The 23469-nt window shown below is 41.9% G+C and overlaps 1 protein-coding gene across 1 annotated transcript in view; it reads left to right on the top strand.

The window, feature by feature from the left end:
* LOC134343468 (regulator of G-protein signaling 22-like) overlaps positions 1 to 23469 on the top strand; it is a 121224-nt gene that overhangs the window by 67406 nt on the left and 30349 nt on the right. Inside the window, exons 16-20 of the mRNA XM_063042221.1 lie at positions 5552 to 5727; positions 7413 to 7575; positions 9038 to 9196; positions 19619 to 19687; positions 20627 to 20788. Coding sequence (XP_062898291.1) covers positions 5552 to 5727; positions 7413 to 7575; positions 9038 to 9196; positions 19619 to 19687; positions 20627 to 20788 — 729 coding nt within the window. The remainder of the gene's footprint in view (positions 1 to 5551; positions 5728 to 7412; positions 7576 to 9037; positions 9197 to 19618; positions 19688 to 20626; positions 20789 to 23469) is intronic.

Below are 23469 nucleotides of genomic sequence, written 5' to 3'. Positions count from 1 at the left end.
TCTCCTCTGCACTCTTTCTATAGTTTCCACATCCTTCCTGTAGTCAGGTGATCAGAATTGAGCACAGTACTCCAAGTGGGGTCTGACCATGGTTCTAAACAGCTGTAACATTACCTCTCCGCTCTTGAACTCAATTCCATGGTTGATGAAGGCCAATGCACCGTTTGCCTTCTTAACCACAGAGTCAACCTGTGCAGCAGCTTTGAGTGCCCTATGGACTCAGAGCCCAAGACCCCTCTGATCCTCCACACTGCCAGGAGTCTTACCATTAATATTGTATTCTGAGCATTTACACCATTTCTGTGAAAGCAATTTGCTCCTTATTTCTGAACAGAAGCAAAAAGCAATAGAAGTAATTATCTTTCAATCCCAAATAGTTTCTGGTGAATAACGTGTGGGTTGTCTTTCTCATCATCTAAAGCTGGGATATTATTGGCAATGAATGCTTTGAATTGTTTCTAATACAAAACACTATTTTACTTTTTTAATGCATAGCTTTTTAAACTAGATAGTGCCAGAAGCTAAATCAAATCAAGTTTATTTATCATTCAGAGCATACATAGATACAGCTGAATGAAACAGTGCACCTTGGCCCCCAAGGGAACAAAACATTCAAAATAGCAAGCAAACTTCAAAATAGCGAGTAACATAATTCAAAATAATGAGCAATGAATCATGTTCACTTGAAAAAAAATCATATATATAGCAAGACCCTGAGCAACAATGTCTGGGATTTGATGGTACAGTCTCCCAGCTGTGTGTAATCCAGCCTGTCATTCCACCACTTGAACATGGGAGGGCAGCACCTACAGGAGAGGTCAGGATCCAGCCGAGCACGGACACTATGCTGTAGCGCTTCCATGTCTCTCACCTGTCTGCAGCAGCAAGCAAGCCCACCCAAGGCTTGAGGTCTAGTCCTCGCTATAACCGAGAACAGCTCCCATCTCGTCTGTCCCTTCCACCAGACAAGGGTAACAGGCCTGCGGCAACTTGCATTATCACTGTCCAACAGAGTCTTGCGATTGCAATTGAAATGTCTGAGACAATCTCCCACAGTTATACTGCACCAACTTCGATGCTTCTGAGATAGCAGGCAGCAACATGGTCTGCAGCCAGATCAGCTCCTCAGTAACCAAAGCCAGCTTCTCTGACACACCGGGCTCCTCCAGTATCCCTACTGTCTCCTTTGACTTCTTTCTTTAATATATAAAAATATTTAATAGAAAGAGAAAATGCTGTAAGAATTTTCTCTTTGGGGACATTAGGGTTCTTCCTGATTGTTCATGAATAAGTGTCGTAAGATCATAAGACCTAGAAGCAGAATTAGGCCATTCAACCCATCAAATCTAGCATGAGGGGGCACAGTTTTAAGGTGCTTGGAAGCTGCACAGAAGAGATGTCAGGGGTAAGTTGTTTTATTCAGACAGTGCTGAGTATGTGGAATGGGCTGCCGGCAGTGGTGGTGGAGGCAGATACGATACAGTCTTTTAAGAGACCCCTGGATGGATAAATGGAGCTTAGAAAAATAGAGGGCTATGGGTAAGCCTAGGCAGTTCTAAGGTAAGGACATGTTCGGCACAGCTGAAGGGCCTGTATTGTGCTGTAGGTTTTCTATGTTTCTAAATCTGCTTCAACATTCTATCATATTATCCCTCTCAACCCCATTCTCTTGCCTTCTCCCTATAACCTTTGACGCCCTGACTAATCAAGAACTTACCAACCTCCACTTTAAATATACCCAATGACTTAGTCTCCACATCCATCTATGGAAATTAATTCCATAGATTCGCTACCCTATTCTGAGGCTGTGCCCTCTGGCTCCAAATTTCCCCTCTATAAGATATACCCACTCTATCTAGGCCTTTTGGTATTTGATAGGTTTCAATGAGATTCCCCCTCATTTTTCTAAACTCCACCAAGCACAGGCCCAGAGCCATCAAACACTCCTCATACATGAACCCTTTCATGCCCAGGATCATTCTCCTGAACTTCCACTGGACCTTTGCCAATGTCAGCACATTTTCTCAGATAATTGGACCCAAGATTGCTCAGAGTACCGCAAGTGTGGTCTGGCCAATGCCTTATAAAGCCACAACATTATATTGTTATTAATTATCATTAATATTTTCTGTGAAAAAATAGCATACTGTGCTTGCAAGAATGCCCAGATTCAGGCATTTTGTAGGCAGTAATAAACCCAGAGGTACCAAGGACTGATTTTGTTAACGAATGGGGTTATTGCATGAAAGTGGTGCTAAGGTAGGAATACAGCCATGAATAGTGGAGAGGGTACAAGAGCCAAAATGGCTTTCTCCAGTTTTGTACTTCTGACATTCATCCGGAATCCATAGCAGCTCAAGATACGTGTTTCAGATAACCAGAATCAGATTTACTATCACTAAGATACCCTCAGTGGCCACTTTATAAGGTATCTCGAGTACTTAAAGTGGCTACTCAGTGTATGTCCGTGGTCTTCTGTTGCTATAGCCCATCCACTTTAAGGTTCAACATGTTGTGTACTCAGAGATGCTGTTCTGCACACCACTGTTGTAATGTGTGGTTAGCTGAGTTACTGTCACTTTCTGTCAGCTTGAATCAGTCCGGCCATTCTCCTCTGAGCTCTCTGATTAACAAGGTGGTTACACCCTCAGAACTGTCACCCACTGGATATTTTTTTGTTTCTCACACCGTGCTCTGTAAACTCCCAACCTTTTTTATCCCATTGACCCCTACCGTTAACTGAGGGGTCCGTGGACCCCATGTTGGGAACCCCTGCTATCGAGACTGTGCACATGAAAACCCCAGGAGATCAGCTGTTCTGAGACACTCAAATCAGCTCACCTGGAATAAACAATCATTCCACAATCAATGTCACTTAAATCGCGAAGAAGAGAAAATCTGCAGGTGCTGGAAATCCAAGCAACACACACACAAAATGCTGGAGGAACTCAGCAGGCCAGGCAGCATCTATGCAAAAGAGTACAGTCGATGTTTCGAGCCGAGACCCTTCATCAGGACTGGAGATAAAAAGATGAGGAGTCAGAGCTAGAAGGACACTTCTATCTTATGTGTGCTATGTGTACCTTGTGCTGTGTATGACTATTGGTACTGTGTTTTGCATCTTGGCCCCAGAGTAACACTGTTTTGTTTGGCTGTATTCATGGGTACTCATGTATAGTTGAATTAAACTTGAATTTGAACTTGAACTTCATGGGCCTGATTGTTGTAGGATAATATTTAATAAACAAATAATACTGAGTCCTTTAAAGTCAGTCTTCAGGTTGTAGAATCAGTTCAGTGTTGAGATAAGTGAAGTTACCCACACTGGTTCAGGAGCCTGATTATTGAAGGGTAATAACTGTTCCTGAACTTGAACCTGAACGAGACCAGAGCGCTAATCTGTGCCAACCACAGGCTCAGTATTTAGAGTGCACTGGTGTTCTTAAGGCTGAAGTTTTAATCTGTTACAAGTGTTGTGACTGACTAAAATTAAGGTAACCAGAAGCTGTGACTGGGAGTATTAAGGTCTTTTGTAGATCTGCTTGTAGGTGTGCTCAATGGTGAGGAGACCTTTTCCTGTGACGGACTGGGCTGTATCTACCACTTTTTGTCGGCTTTTCCAAAATTGTTTTGATTTCTTTTATATTTTTTTTCTGTTTAGATGAATTAAGATCTAACATTACTAATGGTTAATAGTTCTTGTACGTCTCTGAATGTCAGAGGTTCAATAAATTTGATCATTAATACACTTGACAATTAAGGCAACTGAAGATTCAGATTTTAACTTCAGATTTATTTATCACATGTAAATTGAAGACAATAGTGAAATGCGTCATTTGTATGAACAACCAGCACAACCCAAGTATGTGCTACGGGCAGCTACACATTCTGGAGCCAACATAGTATGATCACAATGTTTGGCAGAACAACACAGAACACACACACACACACATACACACACACACACACACACACAGAGGACAGGTCTCTTGTCTCCAGATACGGAGATAAAGGCTTTATTGACTGTTGGGGTTTATTTTGGTCTCACGCATGTAAAAGGGTTTGCTGCCTTGTTAAACCTCTGCAAGATTACATCATTGTTTGCATAGGGGTTAAGGTAGAAGCTATCGTGCACTTCACCGTGTGTGAATGGTGATCTGCTCTCCGCAAGCTTCAGGCCAAGACTTCTGCTTTATTTGGGTTGAGAGGAGGTAGAAACTGGAATTAGAAAGCATTACATAATGGTATTTATAAAGGCAAGCTTTGGTTGTTGAAATTACACCAGATGCATTGGTCTGTACCTGGCACTATTTGGGCTCCTGGCAGCAAGTGACACACCATCCTTGCCTCACCTTGGACAAGGGTTTTGCAAGTGGAACTTCCAAATGAGAGTTAGCAACAGAGTTGTACAACTTCATAGCATAGCTCTTCCATTACAGTGGCTTCAATAACAGTCGGACTCAAGAGTGGCCTATTGTGTTTTGCCTGATTCCATGCTGTCCCACACAATGTCAGACGTAGTAATCAGTCTGCAGGATGCCAGAGCTACAGCAAGGACTAATGCTGCCTGCTCATGTTTGTAGACAATTAGGTTCACCGTGAACCTATGGTTGCAATATGTTGAATTAACTATTTATGGATGAGCCAGACTGACGACAGTACAGATGTCCTAATTATCCGAGCTGCAAGAATTACATCTCAAGAGACCCAACTTGTCCCAGACCTAAATCTGTCTTTTGCCTAAAGAGACAAACAAGAAAATTCCTAATCCAAAATGTGTAGGAGTCAACCAAGATGAAGTCAGGGTGAACTTTCCCTTGAATGACACTCGGTAGTCATCCTCTACCTTATAAAGTGGTCACTGACTATATGCTTGTGGTCTTCTGCTGCTGTGGCCCATACACATGGTCAAGAGGTTCAGTTGTTCAGACCAAACAACAACTGAACCTCTTGACCATGTCTGCATGCTTTTATGCATTGAGTTGTTGCCATGTGATTGACTGATTAGATATTGCATTAACGGGCGTACAGGTGTACCTAATAAAGTGGCCGCTGAGTGTATCTTTCTAGCCAATGAGAACCATGCCACATGATTCTACTACTGAGTGATTCTTTATTCACCTCAAAATTGCCTACATCTGAACCACCACATGTCCAACAAAGGTTTATACAGAAACTGAAACACCATCGCTTCTACATATTAAACATCATCCCAGGGAAAACCTTTTGGGCCCAGTTACAACAACATGAAAACAAAATTGTTCAATTCCACGTGATCAGTGAATGTATTTTGAATGTGGCTTACCCCAGCGCATTGCCGTGCTGATGAAAATGTCAAATATTCCCCTTCTGAGCTTGGTGATTCCAGCAAATTATTCCCACGTTTTCTTTCAGCCACAACTTCTGTCCAGAGGGTTACATAATCCAAGTTATGACATAAAAGATTCAGACTGACAATTTGTTGCAGATATGCCAGGAACTTTACAAGAGTTTTGTTGTTTTCGGTCACTGGCTGTATCCGCCAGTTTAACCTTGTTATTCCTTGTCCTAGGACTTCCCTTCTCCAGTCCGTTCAGCAAGTCACATGGAATCTCCAGAGGATCTTAAAAGTTCAAGCATTTGGCAGATGGTTCCTGAGGAATTCCGTGATTACACATTTGAAGGACTGGTTCGGAATCGCTTGCTACTTGAGAACTTCCAGGAGTACCTGAGAGAGAATTTAGCAGGGTAAGTGTACATGACTCTTTCCATGATGAAGGGACAACCACAAAGGAAAGCTGTACAATGTAATATTTTCTATGTGGGTTTCAGAATTTTGTGCTAACCGTCCTTTTATATAGGGAAAACATAACTTTAGCTAATTTGGAACAACATTGTACAAGATCAAGACATCTTCCTGCTCATCCTGATGTAAATCCCATCTGCCCAGTGGATTACATGCAAACTATTTGAGAAGTTTTATAGAACATCGACCATAGAATACAGCACTGTATAAACCCTGTAGACCATAATGTTTTGCCAACCTTTTAATCTACTCTCAGATCACCACTTTGGAAAAGCCATGGCATTGGAATTGTCTGCCAGCCAGAATTATGCCATCAATAAGCATGCCAAGTAAAACTGATCAGTTGTACGTCAAAGAGCAGGGCAGTCAGTGCTTGTTGGTGCAAGAACTGAGAGGATGACACATCAGAGCACCAGTCAGCTGGGATGGGAAGGAATCAGAACCCTCAAGGTTAAGTGAAGGCCTCAAGTCATCGACAAGTTGTGTCCAGGATAGAGTTGGTGGAGGTGATTGAGGACATCTAAAGAGGCAATGGCTCAGGGAGGCAACATCCATCAGCACGGACAACTACTATCCACACCATGCCCTCTTCTCGATGCTGCCATCAGGCAGGTAGTACAGGATCCTGAAGACCCATACCTCAGTTTTCAACAACAGCTTCTTCGCCACTGACTCCAGGTTCTTGAATTGACTAACCCTAACGCTACCTCAGACTATATTTCTTTTCTCTCTCAGCTTGCACTGGTGCCATTCTCTGTATTTATCATGCAAGCTATGTATAATTTATGTTAATATTAACTTCTGTTTGTTATGCTTGTAATGGACTAAACTGTTGCTGCAAGAAACTAATGCTCATGGAACTTGTACCTGCTGTATGTATCTGTATGGCAATGGTAAACTTGAGGTCTGATGAGGGAGGAGGCGGCAGGATTTTGGACCAGTGAGGGTACATGAGGCAGCTGTGACATTGAACTGTGGCTAGAGTTTGACCCAAACATCAGCTCCTGCTGCTGGCTGTTCATTCACTATCCCCTGACACCTAACTGTCCCTCATCCCTGTCCCTTAACCAGAACCCTAAATCCCCACATTGTCCCCAAAACCATCGCTACACATTTCCCTGCATGTTTCAATGTGTATGCGATAAGTACACATGAATCTTGACACTATGATTATAACTAAAATGCTATTCTGTTGTAAATACATTAGTAGCACTTTTTAATTTATTTTGATGTATTTACTGTATAATATCTATTATTAATTCTGATATAAATAGTTTGTATTAACAGTGCCGCTGACAAAAGTTAGAACATTTAAAAAGGGTGACATTGTAGCATAGAGGTTAGCGCAATCACTTTACAACACCAGTGGTCACTGATCGGGCTCCAATTCCTGCCACTGTCCGTAAGGAGTTTGCATGTTCTACCTGTGACCATGTGGATTTCCTCCAGGTGCTCCAGTTTCCTCCCACATTTCAAAGATGCACAGGTTATGCGAGGGGCAATCTCTGTTGGTGACATTTGCGGGCTGCCCCCAGCACCATCCTCATTGATTTGATTTGATGCAAACTCTATGTTTCGATGTACATGTGACAAATACGGCAAATCTTTAATCTTTCCTTTCCCACAGCATGGATCTCAATTGCTGGTTGGACATTGAGAAATATAGAAAGATACCCAAAGATGAGAAGGAAAATAAAGCTAACAAGTCCAAAGAGATTATCAAAAAATATCTGAATTATAAGTATTTCTTTGGACCGAGCAGCCCAGCAACAAAATCACAACAGGAGGAGGTAATGGTCTGAATACTTAATGCAAAGTTAAATCTTCGTTTTGTGGTTTAACATAGCTGAAAATGGCAGCCTTTCCTCTTTGCCAAAGTTAGGATTTAAATTTAAGATTTTCTAACTTCCTCGACAGGTTCAAGGTAAATTTATTATTAGTAAATAGAGAGAGGATGAGAGAGAGTGAGTCTCTCTCTCTATATTTTATATATATATATATCCCTCTCCCTTTCTCCCTCCCCGCTTCTGAAAAATCAAAGGTGGTGAAGCAATCAAAAATTAACCTTTGAATGGTAGACACAAAGAAATTATTTCCTTTAAGATAATCTGGGCTAAAAGTCAAATGACCTTTTTGGGACCTACATTAACAGTTTTCTGATAGAAAAACTGTCAAAGGATGTGGTCCTGAAAAAAAAATTGAAGGTAAAATCAGCAATGAATGACAGAATTGGCTTGAATCATTAAATACAGGACCATAAGATATACAGTACTGTGCCAAAGTCTTAGGCACCATAGATTTGTTAATATATGGAAGGCCTCCATAGAGCCCTGATCTTAACATCATCAAGGCTGGCTGGGATTACCTGGAGAGATATAAGCAAGCGAGACAGCCAGAGTCTGCAGAACCATGGCAAGTTCTCCAAGATGCTTGCAACAACCTACCAGCCAATTTTGTTATAAAACAGCAAGATATGTACCTAACAGAACTGATGCAGTTTTAAAGGCACAGACTGGTCACAACAGATATTGATTTGATTTAGTTTTTTTTCTGTTCACTGCTCTTTACAGTATTTTTTTATTTTAAAGTTTTTCATTTCATTATTTTTGAAAGCATCTTTGCTTTACAGAATTTTGTTTTTACATGTGCTGAAGACTTCTACAAATTTTATGACATATGCGGTGATAATAAACCTGAATCAAGAACCGAGCAGTTTCTACTTTAAGTATGCCCAGTATCTTGGCCTCCACAGATGTCAGTGGCAATGAATTCCACAGTTTCAGCACCCTCTGGCTAAAGAATCTTGTTTACTTAAAATCATGTGCTTACTTAGTAGCAGTTTGAAGGATGCTCTTGTACATTTTCCTACTTTAGAACAAAATCTTACCAAATGTATACACTATAATATATAATGATGAGTTTATTAAAATCATTTATGGAAGCATTAAGAGGCAACTCATCTTTACTAAACAATTTTGAATAATTTATTGTATTTGAAGTATTAGGAATGCAATAGGAGGGATAAATATACAGTTGACTCTTTCAATTTTAACATAAGAAAATCAGACACCAAACTACCATAAATTCTGCACCTTCCTTTCCATTCTGGATGATGGGTTTCAGCTCAAAATGTCAACTGTTTATTCCTCTCCATAGATGCTGCCTGACCTGCTGAGTTGCTCCAGAATTCTGAGTGTGTTGCTCTGGATTTCTAGCATTTCTAGTGCTTATAAATTTGGTTTTGTTCCCTAGGTGGTGATGCTGGCTGGAGGTCAATACAAGTTGCTGCATGATCAGTTGTCTTTACTGGTTGGCACTGAACTACAAAATTATGCAAAAGCACGCTTGGAAAGAAAGTGGCTGCCCAAATTCTTGGCTTCACCGGAGTTCCTTGAGAAGAGCCACAAACAAGTACGGTAATCCTGGGCTTGACCTTCTTCTTAAAGCAGGCTGTATCAAATGTAAAGCATTTGTAAACCTTTGCCAAACATGCAAGCTAAACCTTTGTCATATTTGGCATGCATCACTTGCAATGATAGAGCATTATTTGAAGAACATCGTTGGAAGAAAAATTAATTATATAGGTGATCAGTTAACCAAAAAAGTCACATGAACTGTGTGTGAATTTCTAAAGTAAATTATTTATCTATCATGTGTATATCAAAACATACAGTGAAAGGCACTGTTTGCATCAACAATGAACAAAGTCCGGGGATATGCTGGGGGCAGCCCTTAAGTTTCACTATGCTTCTGGCGTCAATTTAGCATGCCAACAACTTCCTAACCCGTACCTCTTTGGAATGTGGGTGGAAACTGGAGCACATGGAGGAAACCTACATGTTGATGGAGAGAATATACAAACTCCTTACGGGCAGCAGTGAAATTGATTCCAGGCCAGATTCCGATTCATTCATTTATCACATGTACATTGAAACATACAGTGAAATGCATCATCTGTGTTAACAACCAACACAACCTTCAAAGTCAAAGTAATATCCTTAGTAAAGTCCTAAGGATATGCTGGGGGCAGCCCAGAAACGTTACCACATATTCCATCGCCAACATAGCATCTTCTAAGCAGGCGATGTGTCCAGTTTCAACAGGATCCTACCACTAAAGGCACCTTTACCTCCCCACCCCCCACTCTACGCTTTCTGCAGAGATCACTCCATCCATGATTTCCTTGTCCATTCGATTCATCCCTCCTGGGTCTCAGGTCAGCAAGAGCTGTTCTTTCCCGCACCATCAGGAAGGCAAAACAGGATTATTCACAGCGAATGTACAACATGATACACGAGGCGCATGTCGCAGGGCATTCAGACAATGACAGGGTACAAATTCACCTGCGTGTCAACAATCATGACGCTTCTCTTCCTGATATGCTGAATGTCTTTTAGCTCAGTTTGATGCACAGAACGACGTGCTGGCAAGGAAACTCGCTCCCCCACTCCCCCGAGGAGCAGGCACCCTGTCTCACCACAGCTGATGTAAGAAAGACTCTAACCAGTGTCAAGTGTCAACTCACGTAAAGCCGGGGGGCCTAATAGCATACCTGGTCGGGTGCTGAGGGACTGTGTAACCCAGTCAACTGAGGTTCCGACAGACATCTTCAACATCTCTCTGAAACAGTCCACTATCATCCCAGATAGAAGAGAGTGACAGTAACCCTTGTTAACGACTACCGTCCAGTGACACTGACCTCAACAATAATGAAGTGCTTTGAGCAGCTGGTTATGGATCACATTAAATCCCATCTTCCTGCTAGATTGTACTGTTTCCAGTTTGCTTATTGCTCAAATCAGTGCACTGATGATGCCATAACCTATACACTCCACTCCATCCTCTCCCACCTGGAAAATGGCATCTTACGCGCAAGATATTGTTTAACAACTTTACCTCAGTGTTTAGTATGATCATCCCTCAGAAGCTGTTGGGTAAACTGTCCTTGTTTCAACACTCCTTTCTGTAACTGGATCTTGGACTTCTTGACAGAAAGGCCACAGTCAGTCCATGTTGGCAGAAACATCTGTAACTCCATCACAATGAGCAGCTGTGTGCTCAGCCCACTGCTGTTCACGATGCTGACGCATGACTATACTGCTAGATCCAGCTCAAACTGAATCATCAAGTTCGCTAATGACGCAACAGTGGTTGGCCTCATCAACAATGATGAGGAGACCACCTACAGAGAAGAGGTAGGGCAGCTGGTAGAATGGTGCGAGCACACCAACTTGAGTCTCAATGTGGACAAGACTAAAGAGATGATTGTAGGCTTCAGGGAGGTGCAGGCTGGTCACTTCTCACTGCACAGAAACAGCTCCGCTGTGGAGAGAGTTAGGAACTACGAGTTTCTGGCAGTGCACATAATCTTAACTGATCCCTCAACACCACCTCTTTAGTCAAGACAGCACGGCAGCATTTCCTCTTCCAGTGGAGATTGAGGTAAATGAGGCTCCCCGCTCCACCATTCTAACCAATTTTTACAGGAGCTCTATTGAGTATCCTGACTTGCTGCATCACTGGTACTGGAATTGAAAAGCATCAAATCACAACACCCTACAAAGGATTGTGAGGACTGCTGAAGGGGATTAACGGAGTCCCTGTTCCACTCATCTAAGATACTTATCAGGAGTGCTGCATATGCATTGCAAATGATCTATCTCATCTGCCCAACAGTCTCTTTGACCCCCTACCATCTGACAGGAGGTACCATAGCATTAGGACAAGCACTGTTAGGATGCAAAACAGCTCCTTCCCCTCGGCCGAGAGACAACTGAACTCCCTGCCACCACCCAGGTCTCACCACGAATGAAGCGCCAGTAGTGTTATACCTCTACACGTGACGCAAATGTACTTTATTATTTGTGGTAATGTTATTTTAAGTGTTGTGTGTGAGTTATACATATTGTGTTGTGCACCTTGGTTTGGAAGAACGTTGTTTTGTTTGGCGGTATCCATGTATGGTGCCCATAAAGCATATTCAACCCCCTTGGAAGTTTTCATGTTTTATTGTTTTACGATATTGAATCACAGTGGATTTAATTCAGCTTTTTTCTTGACACTGATCAACAAACAAGACTCTTCCATGTAAAAGTGAAAACAAATCTCTAAAAATTGGTCTAAATTTATTACAATTATTAAACACAAAATAATTGACTGCATAATAACTCACCCCCTTCAAGTCAGTATTTAGTAGATGCACCTTTGGCAGCCATTACAGCCCTGAGTCTGTGTGGATAGGTCTCCATCAGCTTTGCACATCAGGACACTGAAATTTTTCCCCATTCTTCTTAACAAGACTGTTCAAACTGTGAGATTACATGGGGATCAAGAGTGAACAGCCCTTTTCAAGTCCAGCCGCAAATTCTCAATCAAATTGAGGTCTGGACTCTGACTTGGCCACTCCAGGACATTAACTGTTGTTGTTTTTATGCCATTCCTGCGCAGCTTTGGCTTTATGCTTGGGGTCATTGTCTTGCTGGAAAACAAATCTCCTCCCAAGTCACAGTTCTCTTGCAGACTGTATCAGGTCTCTTTCCAGGATTTACCTGTATTTTGCTGCATTCGGTTTACCGTCTACCTTCACAAGCCTTCCAGGGCCTGCTGCAGTGAAGCATCCTCACAGCATGATGCAGCCACCACTGTGCCTCACGGTAGGGATGGCGTGTTTCAATGACTTGTGGTGTTACACCAAGCGTAGGGTTTAGTCAGATGGTTGAAAAGCTCACCTTTGGTCTCATCAGATGATGAAACCTTCTTTCAGTTGACATCAGAGTTTCCCCACATGCCTTTTGCGAACTCTAGCCAAGATTTCATGTGAGTTTTTGTCAAAAGTGTCTTTCTCTTTGCCACGCTCCCATAAAGCTGTGACTGCTGTAGCAGCTGGATAACAGTTGTCTGCACAGTTTCTCCCATCTCAAATTTCTACAGAGCTTGTAACTCCTCCAGAGTTGATGCAGGTCTCTTAGTGGCCTCCCTTGCCAGTTCCCTTCTTGCATGGTCACTCAGTTCTTGAGGATGGCCTGCTCTAGGCCGATTCAGTTGTGCCATATTCTTTCCATTTCTTGATGATTGACTTATGTGCACTCCAAGGGATATTCAGTGATTTGGACTTGTTCTTGTATCTATCTCCTGACTTGTGCTTTTCAATAACCTTTCTGCAGAGTTGCTTGGAGTATTCTTTTATCTTCATGGTGTAGTTTTTGCCAGGATACTGTCTCACCAGCAGTTGGACCTTCTTCTTCTTCTTCTTTTTTGTTTTATGGAGGTTGGCAACCAGTTTTTCAGTGCATTACCGCCACCTGCTAGACTTGTGGTGTTCCAACCAAATATGTCCTGGAGTTCTCTACTTTAGACAATCTAGTTCAGCCTGCAGTTCTCTATTAGCATCACTCTGTAGTTGCAATTCCTCGTGAATGCTTAATGCACTCATTAGATAATGCTGCAAACTGCTATTCTTCCCTAATATTGTCACGTTTTCATGTAGTTACATTACCTCAATTACATTGATTTCATCTACATCACTTGTAAGACTAAAATCGTCTTGTTAAAGAATAGTAATTATCGCATGTTATACTTTTAAAATTGCTGTTTTTCCAAGTCTATCTGCTTTTTCAGGTTTTCCTTTTAGAAACATAGAAACATAGAAAATAGGTGCAGGAGTAGGCCATTCGGCCCTTCGAGCCTGCACCGCCATTTATTATGATCATGGCTGATCATCCAACTCAGAACCCCGCCCCGGCCTTCCCTCCATACCCCCTGATCCCCGTAGCCACAAGCACCATATCTAACTCCCTCTTAAATATAGCCAATGAACTGGCCTCAACTGTTTCCTGTGGCAGAGAATTCCACAGATTCACCACTCTCTGTGTGAAGAAGTTTTTCCTAATCTCGGTCCTAAAAGGCTTCCCCTTTATCCTCAAACTGTGACCCCTTGTTCTGGACTTCCCCAACATTGGGAACAATCTTCCTGCATCTAGCCTGTCCAATCCCTTTAGGATTTTATACGTTTCAATCAGATCTCCCCTCAATCTTCTAAATTCCAACGAGTACAAGCCCAGTTCATCCAGTCTTTCTTCATATGAAAGTCCTGCCATTCCAGGAATCAATCTGGTGAACCTTCTTTGTACTCCCTCTATGGCAAGGATGTCTTTCCTCAGATTAGGGGACCAAAACTGCACACAATACTCCAGGTGTGGTCTCACCAAGGCCTTGTACAACTGCAGTAGTACCTCCCTGCTCCTGTACTCGAATCCTCTCGCTATAAATGCCAGCATACCATTCGCCTTTTTCACCGCCTGCTGTACCTGCATGCCCACTTTCAATGACTGGTGTATAATGACACCCAGGTCTCATTGCACCTCCCCTTTTCCTAATCGGCCACCATTCAGATAATAATCTGTTTTCCTATTTTTGCCACCAAAGTGGATAACTTCACATTTATCCACATTAAATTGCATCTGCCATGAATTTGCCCACTCACCCAACCTATCCAAGTCACTCTGCATCCTCTTAGCATCCTCCTCACAGCTAACACTGCCACCCAGCTTCGTGTCATCCGCAAACTTGGAGATGCTGCATTTAATTCCCTCATCCAAGTCATTAATATATATTGTAAACAACTGGGGTCCCAGCACTGAGCCTTGCGGTACCCCACTAGTCACCGCCTGCCATTCTGAAAAGGTCCCATTTATTCCCACTCTTTGTTTGGATCGTAGCCTGCAGTTGTTTACTGAGGCCTTGGAGTTCTCCTTCATTTGCTTCCATGTTTTCATTTTATATTATAATCTGAATGTAGATAATTCACTTTGCAACAAATTCCTTTTCCTTTTGTGTCCTTGTAATAATTTCCTCCATTTTCCAATCTCTTTCCAACTCACAGTTGTTCTTGTCAGGTACTTCTATTTGTTGTTGGAGTTCTGCACATTTACCCCGGGCTTCAACCATAAAATCTGAGGATTTTCATTAAGTTCTGAAGCATTTCTTAAATTCTTGATCATTTGTGATAAATATACTACCATTAAGATTCCATCTCCCCTGCCTGTGAATTGTTGTATCCTCCATTCAGCGTTTCTTTGACTTCTTCCCACCTAATCCCTTTAATACCAAGATACTTTTCTGAAGACTTGACTATAATTTTAATTTTTTCAGCTCTTTTTCTTGTTTGCACTGAACAATTAATTGCATCCACCATAAAAAGCATGAAATCCTTTCTACTCATTAATAGTGTATCCTTATTTTTCATATTACAGCCCTCACAATTCACCAGTTTATTATTCCCTTTATTTGTTTGCTTGACAGCCTTTTTTTTAATCAAATTCTTTCACTGCCTCTGCATAACTGATTCCTTGAGTTACTTTTACATATTGTATCTCAGCCGCCTGCTTGCTATAAATGCACCCTCGCTAAGCTGCGCTGTGTTCCTTGCCACAATTGCAGCATTTCAGCCTAGCTCCTGCTTCCCATTTCCCATATTCATGTTCTCCAGCGCAGCTCCTACATCTTTGTTTTCCTCTGCAGACCACCACAATGTGCCCGAATTTCTGACATTTATAGCATCTTAAAGGCGGTGGTATACATATTCTAACTGCAAAACACATATACTGTAAGTAAACGTTAGTCGGCAATCTCTCTTCATCAAAGTTAATCATTATCGATAAACTATCACACTTTTTCCCGTTTCTTGTAACTTTCAAACATTTGGCCTCAATAATTTTTGCTCCTTTTATGTTCTGTTTAATCTCATCCATAGTAACTTTTGTTGGTATCCCCGAAATAACTCCTCTAGTCCACTTTCTATTGTTGGGTATTGAGCATTGTACTTCTTTGCCGTCTATTTTACTTAATTTTATCACTTTACCTTGCTGAGCACTGTCCCGCCAAATCACTAATAGCGATCCATTTCGTAAAATCTTTGCTCTTTTAATCTCGCCTACAATTTTGTTGAGCATCTTCGTCAAATGAATTGGGTTCCAATCACCAAAAGATGCCCCGTCTTCACTTAGTTTTATAATTGCTTTAATCTCATCTTCTTTCCATTGTTTTGCTGTCCTGTTTTGATCATCCGCTGACTCCTCAGAGTCTGATATCCCATACCTCTGCTTTCTTTTCTTCCTCTTTCCATTCCATTCCTCTTTCCCGCCAACCTCCATCTCTAGATCACTTCCACTCTCACCAAAAACTTCCTTCAACAGCTTGGCACTTTCCTTGATGTTCTCTCTCTCCGCCATTTTCCAGTCAGCCGTCTCGACCCACTGCTTCCAACACACACTCAATCTCCTCTCCGCAAAACTCCCACAGCCCCACTCATCAGCAGTTGGACCTTCCAGATACAGGTGTATTTTTTACCACAAACAATTGAAACACCTTGACTGCACACAGGTGATCTCTATTTAACTAATTATGTGACTTCTAAAACCAATTGGCTGCACCAGCGATGATTTGGTGTGTCATATTAAAGGAGGTGAATACTTGTGCAATCAATTATTTTGTGTTTTATATTTGTGGTTAGTTTAGATCACCTTGTAGAGATCTGTTTTCACTTTGCTATGAAAGAGTCTTTTTCTGTTGATCCGCGTCAAAAAAGCCAAACTAAATCCACTGTGATTCAATGTTGTAAAACAATAAAACATGGGATGAATGCTTTTTATAGGCACGCTAATTACAATAAGCTTAACATGAACTTGAACTCGATAGCATGCCCGCCATGCTTAGCAGAACAACACAGAACACAACAAAAGACAACATCCCAAACAACAAAACAACAGCAAAGCAAGCCCCTTTCCTCCCTCCCACCCACCCATACACACATGGACAGCCCTGCAACCCTGGGCCTCTAGTCTCCAGTCTCCAGCCTTTGGCCATCAAGCATTGACTTCTGGGCTTCCAATCAACTTTTGGGTTTTGACCTTCACTGTTGTCTCCCCTGCACCCCCCCCCACCGGACCAGCCGATGTTGGGGCGCTGAACTCCAGGACCACTGACTCACCAGCCCTCACATCTTCTGCTCACGTGGACATCCGATGGAGGTAACAAACATGGACACGCAACTTTCAAATATAAACAGCAAGTGCTGAAAATACCAAGCAGGTCAGGCTATTCCTATGGAGAAAGCAGAATTAACATTCATGTTCATTACTCTTCATCAGAATTCATACGCTCAAAAGACATTGACCTGAAATGTTAACTCACCTTCTTTCCCCACAGATGCTGGTTAAGCATCACAATTTTAATTTCAGATATATAGCATCTCGATTTAATTTTAAAAATTACTGTTAAATTCACAATTGAGTGTGAAAACTGTATAAGTCTGCTGTAGAAACTGACAGAAATGTGCTTAGCAGTTAGCACAACGCTTTATAGCACCAGCAATCACTGACCTCAGTTGAATTCTGCCACTGTCTGTCAGAGGTTTGTACATTCTCCCCGTGACCACGTGGGTTTCCTCCAGGTGCTTCCGTTTTCTCCCATATTCCAAAGACTTCCAAGTTAGGATTAGGAAATTGTGGTGGTTCTATGTTGGTGCCAGTAGCATAGCAACACTTGCAGGCTGCCCCAGCACAGTCCTCGCTGATTTAATTTGATTCAAACGATGCATTTCATTGTATGTTTCAATGCACATGTGACAAATAAAGCTAATCTTACTTTAATATTTAAGTGGGATTGCACTGAAAAATAAAAGAGAAAATGGGTTTACATACAGAGGCATTTGGGTAAAACATTCAGCAAAGCATTTAGTAAGGAAAATATCTAGCTCTTATACCTGTGGCCAAAGTTAATTTTCCTCCCATCATGAATACAGAAGAAGGGAAGTGATGTAAATACTTCATTGGGCCAGACAGCACTGGATGTATCAAATGTGGTATAGAGCTTCTGAATCATATTGTGGAATTCTAGCTGGATATTGGGGATACGAGACTTTGAAACCTTGCTGATATTCATTGGGGCTAATGTTAGAATTTTATATGGAGAGTGAATTGTGATTGGTTCATTGATACCGTGGAGGTTAGTACTTGAATTGTAAATGAGAAATTTGGAGGATCATCTTTCATGGCATGTGTGATTGGATTAAGAAATGCTCTTCGAGTCATGAAATTATAGAGCTTGGAATGAAGCCTTTTGGCCTTACATGCTGCCTTTCCAAGCTAGTCATTTTCTTCCTGTGAAGCAAGGGCAAAAGCCACTTACTTAACTCTTTCAAAGAGCTGGCATAGACACACTGGACTGAATATCCTCCTACTGCACTCTCTGATGAGTACTCCAAGTGAAGTTCAAGTTTATTGTCATTTCAACCTTATACATGTATACCGTCAAACAAAGCAACTTTCCTCCAGACCAAGGTGCACAACACAATACACATTCCTCACACACAACATATAAAGTAATATGAACACAAATAAATTAACAAATACTAGGGTGCATTTATGAACACCCTTCTCTCTGTTGCCATCAGGTAGAAGGGACAAGTGCCTCATACCTCACACCACCAGCTCAAGAGCAGTTACTACCCCTCAACCATCAGGCTCTTGAATAGAAGGGGATAACTACACTCACTTGCTCATCATTGAAATGTTCCCACAACCAATGATCTCACTTTAAGGACTCTTTATCTCATGTTCTTATTATTTTTTGCACAGCTTGTTATCTTCTGCACTCTGGCTGATCTTTCATTGATCCTGTATTGGTTTGTTGAGTATGTCCACAGGAAAATGAATCCCAGGGTTGTACATGGTGACACATATGTACTTTGATAATAAAATTTACTTTGAACTTGGACACAAGTCAAAAAGTAAACAATAAAATGCTACTAGCGCTTTGTACATGATGAGACCTGGGTGGTGGCAGGGAGTTCAGATATCTCACGGTCGAGGGAAAGAAGCTGTTTCCCATTCTAACGGTCCTTGTCCTAATGCTACAGTACCTCCTGCCTGATGGTAGAGGGCAAAGAGATAGTTGGATGGATGGAAGGGATAATTGACAATGCGAAGGGCCCTGTGTATGGTCATGCACTTTGGTAGAAGGAATAAAGTCATAGACTATTTTCTAAATGGGGAGAGAAAGTGAAAATTAGAGGTGCAAAGGGACTTGGGAGTCCTAATGTAAGATTCCCTTGTAGGGTGAGTTGGTAGTAAAGAAGGCAAATGCAATATTAGCATTCATTTCAAGAGGACTAGAATACAAAAGCAGGGCTGTAATGCTGCAGTGTTAGTCAGATTACATTTGGAATGTTGTGAACTGTTTTGGGCCCCATATCTGAGGAAGGATGAGCTGGTGATGGAGACAGTCCAGAGGAGGCTTAAAGAATTGATCCTGAGGTGGAAAGGGTTAATATATGAGGAATATTTGATGGTTCTCACTAAGTTTGAGGGAAAAATCTCATTGTAACTTATTGAATATTGAAAGGCCTAGAATAAGTGGACGTGGAGAGGATGTTTCCAGGAGTGGGAGAGTCCAGGGCCAGAGGGCACAGCATCAGAAGGATGTCCCTTCAGAACAGAGATGAGGAAAAATTTCTTCAGCCAGAGGGTGGTGAATCTATGGAATCCATTGCCACAGACAGCTGTGGAGGCCAAGTTATTGGATATATTTAAAGCAAAGGTTGATAGGTTCTTGATTTGTAACAGCGTCAAAGTTTATAGGGAAAAGGCAGGAGAATGGGGTTGATAGGGAATAATAATTCCACCATGACCAGATGGGCCGAATGGCCTAATTCTGATCCTGTCTTATGCGCTAAAAACAGTGTAAATAGTGTTTAGAAAAAACGCATCTAATCTTTTTTAAGATTGTGTTGTAACTACATACCCTGAAGTTTTATTTTTGGTATCTAAACTCTAGATACAGATGGAAGATGTGGTAGAGGACCAGATGTTAATCAAAAGTAAGAAGAAGCGGGAACTAATGAAGGTGAGCTCTTGTACCTGAAATGCAGTATGTGGCACATCATGTGAGTCAACATTATATCTGTATCTTCAAAGTGTGATCTTTGGAAATGGAGAGAATTGGAGACATGGAAAGAAATCATTGAGATGAATAGAATAACACACAAAATGCTGGAGGAACTCTGCAGGTCAGACAGCAAATAATGGAGAGGAATAAACAGACAATGCTTGGGGCTGAGATGGTCTCAACAATCACTGACTGCTTATTTCTCTCCATTTTGAGTGTGTTGCTTCTGGAATTCCAGCATCTGCAGAATCTCTTGCATGTATGAGAGGAATAGAGTTTTTTTTGCAAAATGATCTAACTTTTTTTTTCATGAATAACTATTGACACTAGAAATACTTTTTGAGAGCCAGTTGACATAATTGTGAACAAATTTGGGCACTTTATCTAAGAAAAGATGTGCTGGCATTGGACAGGGTCTAGAGAAGGTCTGCAAGAATGATTCTGGGAATGAAAGAGTTAATGTTTGAGGAGCATTTGATGGCTCTGCGCCTGTACTAACTGGAATTTAGAAGAATGGGGGGGAGGTATCTCATTGAAACCTATAGAATGTCATAAGGGCCTAGATAGTGTGGATGAGGAGAGTATGTTTCCTATATTAGGAGGGGGTGTGTCCAGGACCAGAGGGCACACCTCAGAATACAAGCACGTCCCTTTAGAACAGAGATAAGAAGGGATTTCTTTAGCAAGAAAGAGGTGAAGCTGTGAAAGCCAAGTTATTGGGTATATTTAAAGTGGAGGTTGATTGGTTCTTGATTAGTCAGGGTGTCAAAGGTTACAGGGTGAAGGCAGGAGAATGGAGTTGTGAAGGCTAATAATGGCAGATCAGACTCGATGGGGTGAATGGCCTAATTCTGCTCCTATGTCCTATAAACAATAATGACCACTTGTTTCCCACAGCGCATGACCAACAGATGGACCATCTCATCGAAAGAAATCATTGCATTCCGTAAAGCATTGTTAAACCCAGTGACGGCTCTACAATTTCAGAAGTTCGTGTCAACAAAAGGAGAGCTGATGGAGAATAACGTGGTGTTTTGGCTTGAGGTTCAAAAGTACAAGGTAAATTAAACAGAAGATCATGAAGTCAGATTAAAATGGTTAAGTAAGAATAACTGCTTTCAAATGAGTCAGATATTGAATCACAGTGAGAACATTGTTATTTAACTTATTTGAGATGTGGTGTTATGACTGTGATCTAAATCACCAGAGAGACAATGAAGCTGGTGATGGAAGTTTTTTATTCATCACGACAAGCTGCTGTTTTCCTGGAGACCTGTTAGTTGAGTCTTGCAAACTTGAACTACATCACATATTTATACCTTTAAGATCAAAGGTAACAACAGGTGATTCAGTACATTTTCAATCGTTACAATGACATCGTTTACTTCCATATTATTGCGTTGACAATCTTTCTTTCAATTACATATCTACAATGGAAGATACCTCCGAATGTTCAAACACCTTTGCAGGGATAAAGTAATTCAGACAGATGGTCTAAAAGCTTCTGGGGACAGAGATCCCAGACACCCAAAATTAATGTCAGGTCTGACCGAGTACACAACTATCCCAACTATTGATTAATATATATGACCATGTGATGTGCCAAGTGACAATATTAATCTTGACTGCTAACTTCCTTAACTTTGTCACAATGGTGAAAAATAATTCAGGCCATGACGCCTGATTTGGTGCAGAACAATTAACATAACCCCATTGATTTACCTTTGGATGATGGATACGAGAATGTCTCATGGTCACTTTACTTTGCAAACTATATCTCTTGAGCAGCCAGCATCCCGATTTGGGCCAGCAGCCTGTTTGCAAAGATGTTCTTGAAACTTCAAACTGATGATTGTTTACAATTTACATTAGGATTGGTTCTTGCTTGATTTATGTTCAAGTTCATTGCCATTCACCTGTACACATGTATACCACCAAACAGAGCAACGTTCCTCTGGACCAAGGTGCACAATACAGTACATATAACTCATACACGTAACAGATAAAATAATATTACCACTAATAAATTAACAAATAATAAAGTGCATTTATGAATCAAGTAAAAAAGTAAACTGCATAATGCTACTGGCACCATGCATGATGAGATCTGGGTGGCGACAGGGAGTTCAGTAGTCTTACAGCCCTGGGGTGGAAGCTGTTTCCCATCCTATTAGTTCTTGTCTTAATACTATGGTCTCTCTTGTCTAATGGTAGAAGGTCAAAGGGATTTTTGGACGGATGGTAGGAATCATTGACAAGGCTAAGGGCCCTGTGTATGTAGCACTCCTGATAAATACCTTCGATGGGTAGACGAGTGACCCCGATGATTATTTCAGCAGTTCTCACCATCATTTGTGGGATGTCCGGTCAGGTGACTTGTAAGCCCACACCAGATGGTGATGCAGCTGATCAGGACACGCTCGATGGTGCTCCTGTAAAAATTGGAGGGGGTGGAGGGAAGAGCCTCATTCACCTCATTCTCCTCAGGAGGTGGAGATGCTGCTGTGCTTTCTTGACTAAAGAGCAGGTGTTGAGGGACTAGGTGAGATCGTCCATTATGATCACGCCCAGAAACTTGATGGTCCCAACTCTCTCCATGGAGGATCTGTGTACGTGCAGTGAGGAGTGGTCAGCCTACGTCTTCCTAAAGTCCACAATCATCTCTTTGGTCTTGTCCACGTGGAGACTCAAGTTGTAGTGCTTGCACCATTCTGCCAGCTGCTCTGCCTCATCTGTACGCCATCTCACCGTCGCTGTTGCATCATCAGTGAACTTGATGATTCGGTTTGAACTGGATCCAGCAGTGCAGTCATGCATTAGCAGTGGGCTGAGCATGCAGCCCTACAGAGAGACAGTGCTCAGCATGATATAGCTAGAGATGTTTCTGCCAACGCAGAGTGACTGTGGTCTTTCTGTCAAGGAATCCAGGATTCAGTTACAGAGAGAAGTGTTGAGACCTAAATAGGACAGTTTATCCACCAGTTTCTGCAGGATGATCGTATTAAATGCTGAACTGAAGTCAATAAGCTGCAGCCTGGCATATGAGGCACCATTTTCCAGGTGGGACAGGATGGAGTGAAGTGCAGAGACTAGGGCATCATCAATGGACCGATTTGAGTGACAAGCAAACAGGAAAGAGTCCAGTCTAGCAGGAAGATGGGATTTAATGTGATCCATAACCAGCCACTCAAAGCACTTCATTACTGTTGAGTCAGTACCACTGGACAGTAGTCATTGAGGACGAAGGGTCTCGGCCTGAAACGTCGACTGCGCCTCTTCCTATAGATGCTGCCTGGCCTGCTGCGTTCACCAGCAACTTTGATGTGTGTTGCTTGAATTTCCAGCATCTGCAGAATTCCTGTTGTGAGGCATGTTACTGGTGCCCTGTAGCCACTTTCAAGCCTGAGGGGTCAGTAGACTGTTCCAGAGAGATGTTGAAGTTGTCTGTTAGAAACTGGGCTCAATCCCTCAGCTCCTGACCAGGTATGTTATCAGGCCCCACAGCTGACCATGGTTGACCATGGCTAGGGTCTTCCTGATGTCAGCTGTGGCCAGACAGACTGCCTGCTCTTCGGGGGGAAAGGTGGGGGCCTTCCTCGCCAGCACAGCATTCAGTGCATCAAACTGAGCATAAAGCACATTTAGCCTTTCAGGAAGAAAAGTGACGCTGTCGTTGACACGCAGGATGGACTTGTAGTCTGTTATGGTCTGAATCCCCTGCCATATGTGCCCCATGTGTC

This window comes from Mobula hypostoma, chromosome 1 (assembly GCF_963921235.1).
Source record: "Mobula hypostoma chromosome 1, sMobHyp1.1, whole genome shotgun sequence".
NCBI classification, from domain to species: domain Eukaryota; kingdom Metazoa; phylum Chordata; class Chondrichthyes; order Myliobatiformes; family Myliobatidae; genus Mobula; species Mobula hypostoma.
Note: the sequence above shows the minus strand (reverse complement) of the source record. Positions and strands in the feature narration are given on the sequence as shown.